Genomic DNA, 12,773 nt, shown 5'->3' on the forward strand with positions numbered 1-12,773 from the left:
CTTTTTTTCTTTATTGTTAATTTTTTTTCTAAAAAAAATTAGTTTGACATTTTATTATTTTATAAAATGAAGAGTTTAATAGAATCACATAAACAAAAAGACTTATGTAATATCATTTTGGCGAGACTTAAGCAAATTGATTAATTATAAGTCAAAATAGTACTCTTGCTAGTGAAGAAGAATGTGAAATTGTAGTTGAAATGATTGCCCGCTCCACATCCACATACGATAAAATTCAAAATTGCCCCTCATTAAAATTCAAAATTGCCCCTCATTGAACCCGCCCCACACCCACATAAGAGTAAACCCGCCTCGCCCCGCATCAACCAAAACTCGCCCCGCTCCGCACCCACATACATTAAACTTGCCCTGCCCCACACCCACATAAGAGTAAACCCGCCTCGCCCCGCATCAACCAAAACCCGCCCCGCATCAACCAAAACCCCCGCCCCATTGCCATCGCTACTGATTTATTGTTATATTTTCTTTTCCGGTTACATAAAAGGTAAAATAAAATCATGAAGAACAAACATGTCCAGCTAAACATCACTTGAAAGAAACAGTTGAGCAATTAGCAAAACAAGTTTTAGGTACCTTTACTATCAAAGATAAAGGAGCCTAATCGTTACAATCCTAATAATAATATAAAACCCCTTATACTGACGCTTGAAAAACAGCAACAGAAAAAAACAGTTGAAATTCTGACCAAAATTAGATGCTCAAAATGCCAAAAATCAGCTGTTTCTATGTGAAGACTGACTTTCATCTCCCTTGCTATCAGTTTGAGATTGGCCACGTCCAGCTATAAGATCTGTTGCTGTCTTCCCTATCTCCACTATAGTTTCCCCTATGGCTTGTAATAACCCTCCTTTATGCTTCTGCTCTCCTCCTGATTCCTCCCATTTTGTTTCTTGTTTTTCCTCGCTGATATAAAGCCCACCTCCACTTTCTCCCTGCTGCACATGTTCAAATTATACAATACAATGATAGTTAGTCATAACATGGTTGGATCTCGGTTGTTCTTAACAGCGCATGGCTATTAATTTAAGTCTTTTGGTAGCACCACTAGATCTTCAATAAGGTGAAAATTCCCTTATTCTGTATGTGCATGTTCCTGCGGCTCGGATGAGTATTCTTGTTTATATCGTTACGGCTATAGACACTTTTTGGTTCCTATTAACAAAACATCTCCTTTTTTGTTCCTATTAACAAAACATCCCTTTTTCTTCGCTCTTCCGTAACCGGTACAGAAATAGGTGCTTGTGCTTTTTCTACATTGTTTAGTTACTGGGGTTTTAGGGGAAAACCTATGCGGGGCACCTTTTGGGTGTGGGATGCTCGTTTAACCTAAGTTTAACTGAAATCAATGCCACCATTAGTAAGTAAAAACATAGAAAAACTCAACTACCAAGTTTACCTTGTAATCATATGATCTCTTGGCTTCCAATTCCTTTTCAGCTTCAGCTTTCCTCCTAGCTGCATACTCTGCTGCACTTTCTTCAGTTGAAACAACATAATCCTTTGCATTAGCCAACTTGTTCTCAACATATTCCACAGCACTCATTCCAGTACCTGCAACTGCATCCTTTGCGGCGACCGCCTTCTCTCCGGTATACCCTGCAACATTAGAAGCAACACCAACCACAGCTTTAGTTGCCTCTGCTGCTTTCTCAGCTGTATAATGTGCTGCTCCCCAACCAGCTACTGCAGCTTTTTCCTTCACAGTTTCAGCTACTTCCCCTGCATATCCTACTGCTCCTTTCCCTGTTTCTAAGGTAACATCTTTAGCATCAACAGCTTTCTGTCCAACATAACTTGCTGTTTTCCCTGCATATCCTACTGCTCCTTTGCCTGTTTCTAAGGTGGCATCTTTAGCATCTACAGCCTTCCGCCCAACATAACTTGCTGCTTGCCCTGCATATCCTACTGCTCCTTTGCCTGTCTCTAAGGTTACATCTTTTGCTTCTGTAGCTCTCTTCCCAATATAGCTTGCTGCATTCTTGCTCAGTCCTGCTGCATTGTCTTTGGCCTCCTCTGCGTTTTTTAGGGTGTAATCTTTAGCCTGCTGTGCTGATTGAGCTGCATTTTGTCCAGCACTTGAAAGGGTGTCTCTAGTTGTGGAGTAAGCTTTCCGACCTTTGTCAAGAACCGTGTCTTTAGCATAATCTTTAGCCTCTCCTGCATTTTGCAGTGTATAATCTTTTGCATGTAGTGCTGATTGAGCTGCATTTGTTCCTGCATTTGAAAGGGTGTCTCTAGTTGTAGAATAAGCTTGCTGACCCTTGTCGCGGACTGTGTCTTTAGTCTCCCCTGCCTTTTGCAGTGCATAATCTTTTGCCTGCTGTGCTGATTGAACTGCATTTTGTCCTACGCTTGAAAGGGTATCTTTAGTTGTATAGCAAGCTTGTTGACCCTTCTGAAGAGCTGTGTCTTTAGCCTCTCCTGCCTTTTGCAAGGTATAGTCTTTAGCTTGTTGTGCAGACTGAGCTACATTTTGTCCTGCAGTTGAAAGGTTATCTTTAGTTGCAGCATAAGTTTGCTGGCCTTTTTGAAGTGCTGTGTCTTTAGCATTCTTAGCAACATAGTGATATCCACTTTGAACTCCATGTGTAACATTGTCTATGCCTTGTGCACCTGCAACAAAGACAAGAGTACTGTTATGGGTAGGTTCAATTAAACTCATAATATTCCGTAACATAGGTCATAGGTATATATGTGAAAGATCCTGAAAAAATACTACTCCTACTGTCCCAACCCAATTTATTCCGTGCCAAAATCGTGACACTCTTTTATATTTAGTAATTAACAACTTAACATCAATATGCCAAATGTACCTTTCTACATGTAATAACAATGTAACTTTAATATACTCAATTTACTCTATGAGATGATCTAAGATACGCAAATAACTATGCTTATTTCAGTCCCTAGTCAAACACTATATCGATATCGATTGGGTCGCCAATTGAGACGGCGGGAGTACTATACTAATTAGTTTTGAACTCACACTTTCAAAGAAGTTAGAATCTTGAATCTACTGCTCCCTCCGAACAAGTCAAAAAGGTCCACTATGGTTATAAAATTCTCATTGAATATAAAATTAGAAGTTTAAACTAAATTATTTTCAAATTTAGAAAGGGATCATTACTTTTGGAAGGGAAGAAAAAGTAAATAGATTCATATCAATTGAAACAGAGTATTAAATTTAAATCTTGAACTCGCTTTCTGACCTGTAGAACCAAGTCCATGACTTGCCGATTCTTTGACATTATGCAATGCCGATCCACCCAACTCCTTTGCTTTGTCATAGCGCTCTTCTGAAGAGTTCTCCATTTGGCTTTTGTGCTTTGAATCTAGAGAACCCTTCTGCTTCTGGCTATTTACTTCAAACTTGACACCTCCTGGTCTCTCTTCAAACCCATGTTGCTGCTTCTGATTATGACCAAAAGAAGATTGATTCTCCCTTTGGACTTGGCCTTTGTTTTCAGAAGCAGTAGCAGCATCTGTGACATGAATAATGCCACCACCTGCAAGATGAAAATCAGTTCCAACTTGAACTTTCACCGCACCCCTTTTGGGGTCTATGGTTTTCTCTAAGTGGATGTTATGTTGTTCATCAGTTATGTTCTCTCTTCTTTCTTGTTGTGAAGCCATTGGTTAAACAAAAGTAACAAATTCAATCAACTGGTTTTTGTTTGTGTGAAAGATGCGTGAAAATGAGAGCGAGGAGAGAGTGACACAGAGGAGGGACTATAAAAAGAGAAAGACAAAGTCTCTAGGCTAATGACAAGTGGTGCAATAGTGGTGAGTGTTGAGCTCTATGTCATGCAATATTGCAACGTGGTAAGATGTTGGGAATTATGTCAGCAATTACCTTGTAAACGTGTCGCTCTGTGACTTTGCCTATGTTTAACTTTTATCTTCTTTGTATTATTACGTTGGTCCAATGGGAGCTTTATTCATCAACATGATTTTCTGATGTAAAATATTCAGGCGATCCAATACTATGTTTTCAAATTTAGGGTGGTGCGTCAACTACTTATTGAGGGCAGGAGTTAGAATTTCAAATTCTAACGGTCCGTTTTCAGAATGATAAGTGTTAAATGTTAATAATTAAATTTTAAATTTAAATATGTAAATGTATTTTTTTGGTTCTTAATATATATATATATATATATATATATATATATATATATATATATTCGGGACTAATAGATCTGATGTGACACCTCTCAAAGATGAGGATTACTATTTATCTTTTTTTCTATTTTTTTTTTTTTTTTTGCCTCTTTCCTTCATTCCACCCACTGAAAATTGATCATTTTAATTACTATCATATTATTGCATCTCATTACATCTCAGTAATCATAAAAATAGTTACACAAACTTATCATCTTTATTGCCAACTTAATTGCAGGACATCAAAGGACAGACGTTGCAAAAGAGACAATTATGTTCCTATTTTTTTCTGTAAAGATTAAGGTTACACAAGATAAAAAAACATTTGCTTGCAAGGTGGCTGAAATTTCTTTAAGAATATTAAGAGTAGTAGTCATGATTAACATTAAGTTTTTTTGTTCTTCTTTTTCACCATAAAAAAGCAAATGCAAATGCATCATCCATTTTATCCACAACAGAGCTGCAAATTCTTTGAAGGAACTTGGGTTGAAGATGAAACTTATCTTCTTTATACTACATCCAAGTGTACTTTCAGCCAAATGTATGACTGTTCCTTAATAAGATTAAATATCCTTAGAACAGACGGCAACCCCGTGAAGTAACTGTATCTCTAGTATATGATTTTTTTTTCACAAATACTTCCTTAAAAAAAAGGAAGGAAACAAAAGAATCTCTTAATTTGTTGAGCAACAAAGAAAAAGCGTAGTTATTTTGTCTAATAATGCATTTGCAATATCATACGTGTTAAAAAAAAATACTTAAAACAAGCTTATAGGATGTACAATTTGTAATAGGCTTCCAAATTTTTATTTTAGATTCCTACGACTTAGACTATGTAATTATTTTATTGATTATGATTAGATTGAATTCGTAAATATCAAATATGTTAATTCAATATTGACGTACAATTTTGTCTAGAATAGTCGTTAGTCAAGGTGAAAAGAAAAAAAATATGTTGTTTCCCTCTATTTTAAATAGACCGTGTATTTTACATAGATATTATTCATAATAGTGCTATCTCTTTTTCTTCAATTGATTTAGTATGCGGAGGAGTTTTATTTTTAATATTGATGACATATCGATGGGATCATTAGAAAATAAACTAATTTATTTATTGCAATGCAGTTATTAGTTCTTTTTTAACTATTTTTTTTTATGTATATAACGATCTTTATTAATCTTTATTTTTTGATCGGTTATCCGTGGTTATTTGCTAGGAGCTTTGATAGTATTCAATTACTTTAGATTGTCGATGTATAAAAGTTAAACTTCTTTTATTTTTATGATCTTTTCTGATTCTAATATGTACTTCTATTTTATTCTACTTTATTTTGTTGTATTTGTGAATGTTAAATTTTGCAAATAGATATCCAAAACATGTCACGGCAAACGATTATCTTATTTTGATAATTTCTTATTTGTTGGACTTAACGTTAGTAGACATTCTATATCAGGAATGGAGTCAGCTATAAATGTGGTAGATATAAATAGACTTACAGAATTTAACGGGGACACTTATATTGTTCACATAGATTCTTCACCATTTGACCTTATACCACTACTCTTGAACCGGTTGTTTTTGTTGCTAGGTGGTGACTCTAAATTATAATTAGGTGCTGACTTCAAATTATTATTTTTTATTTTTCTATATTTACAAGTGAAGCAGTCAACAACGTTTGATGAAAAGGTATCGTGCACGTTAGAATATTGAAGTATTATTTAAAGAAAATTAATTGAATTGAATGACTGTAAAGGCTGAGAAAATCACAAACATGTCTAGACATATTTTTTTAAAGAAAATCCTTGTATAAAGATTAAACATTATTTAAAAAATAAATATATTCATATAACGGTTGATTTTTCTTATCTCCTCAATATCAAACTGAATCAAATCAAACTAAATGTATATCAATTTCTTAATGTCAGTTTGATTCAGGTTGGTTTGAACACCATGCATAACACTTTTGAATTGTTTAGCATTAAAATTTCACTTTTTAAGAAAAGAAATAAAGATTATACACACTTGTTTCAAGTAATTAATATTATGCATGTAAATATATATACACTTACACTTATTTAAGGATAAAAATAAGGAGTTAATTGTGCGAGAGATAAATATGCATTCAAATATCTGTAAAAAAATAAAGGCGGGACTACAAACATGATGTAAAAACATAAAAATTAAAGGTAACAATGTTTTTGCAATTTTTTCTTTTCAAACAAAATGTCAATAGTAAATTGAAAACTAACTAAAGGCCTCAACCGGTTTTTGAAAAAATATTTCAATAGACTAATAGTATACACTTACTTTTTGGTTTTTTTAATTATCAAATATTAGAGAAAGATATTCATAATATAATAAAAAAAGTTCATATCGCGCGAAGCTAGGAAAAATTTACTAGTACAAATATATATTTGAGAAAAAACTACGGAAATCAATCGAACGTGTATCCGGCCCTCTACTTACCATCTTATAAACAAACATATAACATTGGAAAATTTATTCATGCCTGATGCCTTTGGATGCAAAATTTTATCTTTAAAGTTTGGATTACTTTGAAAGATATTCACTTCATCATAATTTATGTAGTAGTTCGAATTTCTAGAGTCAAACGAGTTTTTTTATCGTATATTTTTTTATATTTTTTTAATATTTTAAATTATTAATTATTGTGACTTATAGTCATTTTTATGCAGTTTCCGAAAATATAAATTTTATTTCAAAAACTTAAAGATTCTACATTCGAATTCACGATCAATATTAACTTATTTGATTCTCAAAATCTATAAATAATCATATAAATTGGGACGGATAGAGTATTAGGTAAGCAAGACTTTATCTTTTCCTTTTACCTCTATATTTTGAATTTTCCCTTGACCAGTGAATGATGACTTCAATATGCATAAAAGTTGACATACAAATTGCTACAATAGGGTCACTCTCAGAATCCAAGAGATTTTGCTCACTCAAACCAAAAGGCTATTGGACTAGTTTAGGCAAACAAGAAAAGCAATGTGAAAATGATGAAAAACAACTTCATAATCTTTTCCTTTAAATAAGCATTAGGTAGAACAATATTCCCTCACCTCGACCAAGGCATCCTTTCATGCCTTAAAATCTTATGCCCACTTTACAATTCAAACATCAACCTTCTTATTTTGTGACAAATAGAATTAATCAAATTCCTAATAGTCAACATAAATAACACATCTCCTAAAATGGAAAAATGTATCATGGTAGCTAGAGAATAATGGTTATGCACAACAAGAAATAAGACTTTTTGTGACGATTTTACCGTCACGACATATTATGAATGATCTTTCAAAACAGTTCTGTCGCTGAAACTTGTTCAACCTATGAGAGCCGTATAAAGAAGAAGGTTCCAAGTATCAGGCAATCCAGGAAGACACCAATGACTACAGTCTGATCCATGCATATCACTATAAAATCCTGGATGTGCATCTTTTCTATATTGTGAGAGAGTTGTAATGTCCAATAAATAAGCTTTTGATTTTTTAATTCTGCTCATTACTTTGTTGACCACAATGGCTTCTTGAGGTGTCCCTGCTGGATACTTTGTACCAAAGAATGGTTGTGTTTCTTCTTTGCATGATTTTGATGGTTCGTTCCAATGCTTGCCCCTGAAATTTTGATCACATAAGCATCTTGTACAAATTTACAAATAATATATAATTGAGAAAGAAAAAAAGTGAAGATGATGAGGTTGTTGGGCTAAGTCACCCCAAAACACTTTTAAAAAAAAAAAGTGTGATAGTACTGTTCGTTTTAGCTCAAACTTCATTGGCTTTTGAAAAAAATTCTTACATTGCTAACGATTAAGAGTATATGTACCTCATATATACAGTTAGACCTCTCTATAACAGTATCCCTATATAAAAACCAAGCTTTTCCGGAACTAAAATTTATGTTATGTTATAATATATGTTCTCTATAACAGTACTTTGCTATAACATTCAAAAATATTCGCAATAAATAAGATTGTTATAGAAAGGTTTGATTGTATAACCTTTTCTTCTTATCTACTTCAAATTTGGAATTTGTTTGCACGTGCAATATGAAGTCAGTGAGATTTGAACTCGTGTACTATATATGACTATATTGTGATCTTTTAAATACTAGACTATCTCGTTGGTGACATTTGCTAAGAGTGTTAACCTTGGCAATGAAAGTACTTTTACACCTAGTGTGATTTAATCGGTTATAGCAAGTTATAAGGCTTGACGTGTACGTAACGTTACAAGTTATTGAACTTAACCTAATAATATAAAGAAAATTGACGTTGTCAATGTATAGAATATAAATTCTAATAATGAACAGGGAGGCAATTAATTGCTTACTGATAGTGAACGGGGGAAATTCCCTGGAAGAAGACTCTAGTTTTAGTTGGATCAATATTTTTGTTGACCCATCTAGCCCATGTTGTCATTCCTTTGTAGAAAGCAACCATACGGTTCATATCTTTGACAACTTTATTCCCTTCTTGTATATAATCCCACCTGCAACATATATTCAAATATTCAATACGTATAAATGTTAAGTTGCGAATTTAGTAATCAAAACGGGCTATGAGTTTAGTGGCAAGTAGAGAGAGTTTACGGCTGGGAATTGCCGGTATGAGTCCACCAATGCCAAGAGTTGAATATTAATACATCCATTCCTTTCCAAGCATTGCCATCAGTAATGGAATCCAACTTCAGCACTGTTCCAATGTTTTCTTTCACCATGTCCACCAAATAAGGAGTACGATACATTAGCAATCTAACTCCATAATCCTGTGTTATATTCATATCATGGCAAGACGAAGTTAATAAGTTTCTCATCATATTGATGCACCCCTGTTTGACATGCTTAAAGTTTCGGACTATGTTATAGTTATTCGGTATCACATTGGCACAACTAATTCAGATTCGTTTCAGACAAAACTTATGAAACGGAAAAGCGTTTCCGACAAAAAGTTTCTCCATTCACAGGGCTCGAATAAAAAGTTTCTAGTTTATGTGGAGGGATCTCATTCATACCACCACATTTATTGAGCTAATAAGGCATTTACTTAGTACAACATGATAAAATATATTAGCAGTATAAACAAAATAATATAATACTCCCTCCGTTTCAATGTATTTGAAACCATTTGACTGAGTACGACTTTTAATTAAGAAAAGAAAGAAGACTTTTGAACTTGTGATTTAAAATGAGGTACATATATTTTGTGTGACTATCAATTATTGCATAAAGGTAAATTATTTCCAAACAAGGAAAGAAGTCTTTCTTGGCACGGACTAAAAAGGAACTAATTCACTTAAATTAAAACGGAGGGAGTAGTGTATTTAAGACATGCTTGATTTGACTATCAAGTTGCTTCCAATAATGGTTGCTCTTCCTTTTCAGGCTACTTCCAGATATGTTCAATCATTACAAATTACAGTAACAGAATATGTGGGGTATGTGTGGATACCATAAAAACGGGCTTTTAACAAATTTCGCTCGTAAAAAATAAGGAGCGAATTCATTTTAACCCATTCGAATTCAGCTCAATCAGTCCATGTAGTATCCTAATAAAAATCAACAAAAAGGAAAATGGTGGAAATTTATATTGTAACATAAAGCTTCAAGTGTCATAAATACTTAGCAACAAACTTACGTTAAGGCAACTGATATTCAACAAACTTATGTAGGAATCAATTAAAATAAATGAGTAGCTGCCCTATCTCTCGATTATGCCCAACAGCAAATAAAGTGAAACTTCAACATAAGTTGGCCCCAGTTTAAAAAAATAATGAATTGTAACCTACCACAACCTCAAATTCTTGAAAGCATACAAATGGAAATTCATTCTCAATTAATATTTTACTTTTTGTAAGCCCCTTAAATTGTATTATAATTAAACATAAAGTCAACATTACGATGGCATTCAGGTATAACGATTGTTTTCTAAAGGGAAAATCCAACTGTTGATTTGAAGTTTACATTCCTAAAAGACAATCCGGCGTACAAAATATTCTGTAATCACGCCGAGTCTGGGAAAAAGTTTCACTCTAAGAGGTGTGATATATACAGTCTACCCTAATAGAAGCATTAGTGGATGCTTTCACGACTCGAACCCATCATTGTCCTCAATAACATTTTTGGCCAAAAATAACCAAGTAGTTGAAGTGGAAATTACCAAGGATTGAACTAGAAAGACAAGAAATAGAAACAAGTAGCATGTGCAGAATTCAATTCAATTCACTTACCAAGAATGCAATTTCAGAAATTCCATTTTTCTTTATGACTGCAGTCTTAACATTTGGCACTGATGAGTGAATCATGCAAGCCAACGATTCCCACATATTCAAACTCAGGGAATCACCCACAAACATGATATTCTTCCCTCTGTATTTCTCCAAGAAAACCAAACCATTGAACCTACAACATTTTTAATAAAGAATTTAAATTATATGCACGAACGATATATAAGATATTTACCCAAATACAAATAAATTTCTATGATATACATGAATTGATAACATGATAAATGATAATTAATCACCTATCATCTGATAAGAATTCACTGATAGTGGAAAGAATCTTTATATCGCTAGTATTTTTGGCTTAAATTGTAAATAATGAATTTAATTTTATACAATAATGTTGTAAGACAATTATAAATAAATCTCTATGACAAACATTAGTAATTAATACTTGTTAAAATGGTGAAAATAGCACGGGCTAACCAGTTTTCGGACTGGTAATTGAAGAATAGCCAACGTTTGCAAAATCATTGAAAAATAGCCACTATTTTGCTGCAACACGGAAAGTTCCAGCATAATATACTAGAGATTGGTGTACATGTGTATGAACTTCCAGCATATTATGCTGGAACTCCAACACACGGAAAGTTCCAGCATAATATACTAGAGATTGAAGCACGTGTGTATGAACTTCCAGCATATTATGTTGGAACTCCAGTATATTATGCTGGAATATTTTCCAGATTTTGAACAGTGTTTTCGTTCAAATTTATCTTTACATGGAAAATGACTAAATTTCGATTATTTTTGAAACTATGACTATTTTTCAATTACCATTTGTAAATCTGGCTATTTTTGAGATTCACATGTTAAAATGATAACCAACCATTAAACTATAATGGGTAAAAAAAAATCTTTACATTGTAAATGTATATACCTTAAATCAAGGCCAAAAAAGAAAGAAAGTGAAAGAGCTAGAAAAGGAAAGAAGAAAGTGGTTCTCTACCTTGGCAGGTTGCAGGAGAAAGGTTGCCATCTATATTTGAGGTAGGATTTATCAGGTCTATTATACTTTTGGCAGTTGAATTCACTGTCAATGAAAGGACAACTTGAAAAATCATAGAGAGGATATGAAGAATCAAAAACCCATTTGCCTTTGAAAATATTGCAACCACTGCTTAGTTTCTTGGCATCAGTGGAGTTTGTGGCATTCAGATAATAATGCTCCTCTTGCTTTGCATCTGTTTCTAATGAAAACAGCAAAAATAGAGAAAGTAACAAAAATCCCATATTGAAACTCAATTAAAAGGATGTAATGTGTATATAATGTGTAAACAGAGTAGAGTTTGAGGTGGGAAGAATAGGGAGACAATGTGCTATATATGTAGTCAGAAGAGAATAAAGAGAACTTTTTAAGAATTTGATTTTCTATAAGATATGGGGGCAACATGGAGTTATTTTATTTGAAAATTAGGAACTATACATGATTATTTTTTTAGTTTACCAACGGAGGAAATTAAGCACTTTTTTTTTTAAAGAGAACGTCCCTATCTCATATTTGTTTTTGGAGGCTGAGACAGATCTAAGATTTAAAGTTTATGGGTTTCTATAGCGATTTCAAGTTAATAACTGGATTCACAGTCAAATATTTATGAATATTCAATAAAAAATTTAATATACATATATATATATATATATATATATATATATATATATATATATATATATATATATATATATATAAATAAAAGGTCTGAGTAAAAGCTACTGAGTTCCCAAGTACCTGCATGTAACCTCTAGATCCGCCACTGTTTAAAGGATAGTTGATCCCAAAACTTTTTAATATATAGAATGTTTCTCGGAAAAAGAGAAAGAAATATCCCTTACTTTCAATTTATATATCTTATTTTTCTTTTTAGTCTGTTTAAAGAAAACAAATTATATTTAGTATTATTAACTTTTTAACTCAAACATTATACGGTACATGTAAGATTACACAATTCAAAAAATATTATGATATATTACATATTGTTAATTTAAGATCACAAGATTCAAAGATCCTCCTTATTAATTAAGTGAAACTAAGACACATAATATGAGAGAGTATACAAATTTGTACCATTTCGTTTTTTATGAAATTAGACATGCATCTTAGCCATTTTAATTTCATCAATTAGGTACAAGATCTAATCTAACCAAAAGTTTTCTCTTCTATTGTCACTTTCCCTATTTTTCTCGGGTCGATCTATTCTCTCTTTTGGGAAAAATTTATTATCACTAGTTGATATTACCTAAAATGTTTACTTTAATACTACTCCATAATGTAATCTTCGAGGAAGAGA

At 32.8% G+C, this 12,773-nt stretch overlaps 2 protein-coding genes and 1 long non-coding RNA gene across 5 annotated transcripts; 1 reads left to right on the forward strand and 2 right to left on the reverse strand.

Moving 5' to 3' along the window:
* Positions 1–550: 550 nt before the first annotated feature.
* Positions 551–4,110, reverse strand: LOC104232744 (embryonic protein DC-8-like). 2 transcript variants are annotated; one of them, XM_009786009.2, is made up of 3 exons: positions 3,231–4,110; positions 1,418–2,634; positions 551–953 (listed from the first exon to the last, which is right to left on the reverse strand). In XM_009786009.2, exons 1-3 carry the CDS (start codon positions 3,652–3,654, stop codon positions 735–737), a joined length of 1,860 nt encoding a protein of 619 aa, XP_009784311.1. In that variant the 5' UTR covers positions 3,655–4,110; the 3' UTR covers positions 551–734. The 2 variants fall into 2 exon arrangements, with proteins under 2 accessions (XP_009784311.1, XP_009784310.1); XM_009786008.2 differs by having other exon boundaries at positions 551–956; positions 3,231–4,109.
* On the forward strand, positions 738–4,562 carry LOC138876502 (uncharacterized). Of its 2 annotated transcripts, none has more exons than XR_011401810.1 (2): positions 738–1,081; positions 4,418–4,562. It is a non-coding gene; the product is annotated as an uncharacterized lncRNA (long non-coding RNA). The 2 variants fall into 2 exon arrangements; XR_011401811.1 differs by lacking the exon at positions 738–1,081 and adding an exon at positions 3,756–3,843.
* Positions 4,563–7,195: 2,633 nt separating this feature from the next.
* Positions 7,196–11,799, reverse strand: LOC104232745 (protein trichome birefringence-like 39). The gene is made up of 5 exons (XM_070155559.1): positions 11,438–11,799; positions 10,435–10,606; positions 8,798–8,973; positions 8,539–8,697; positions 7,196–7,821 (listed from the first exon to the last, which is right to left on the reverse strand). Exons 1-5 carry the CDS (start codon positions 11,719–11,721, stop codon positions 7,530–7,532), a joined length of 1,083 nt encoding a protein of 360 aa, XP_070011660.1. The 5' UTR covers positions 11,722–11,799; the 3' UTR covers positions 7,196–7,529.
* Positions 11,800–12,773: the final 974 nt, after the last annotated feature.

The sequence above is a fragment of the Nicotiana sylvestris genome, chromosome 8 (assembly GCF_000393655.2).
Source record: "Nicotiana sylvestris chromosome 8, ASM39365v2, whole genome shotgun sequence".
NCBI lineage: Eukaryota > Viridiplantae > Streptophyta > Magnoliopsida > Solanales > Solanaceae > Nicotiana > Nicotiana sylvestris.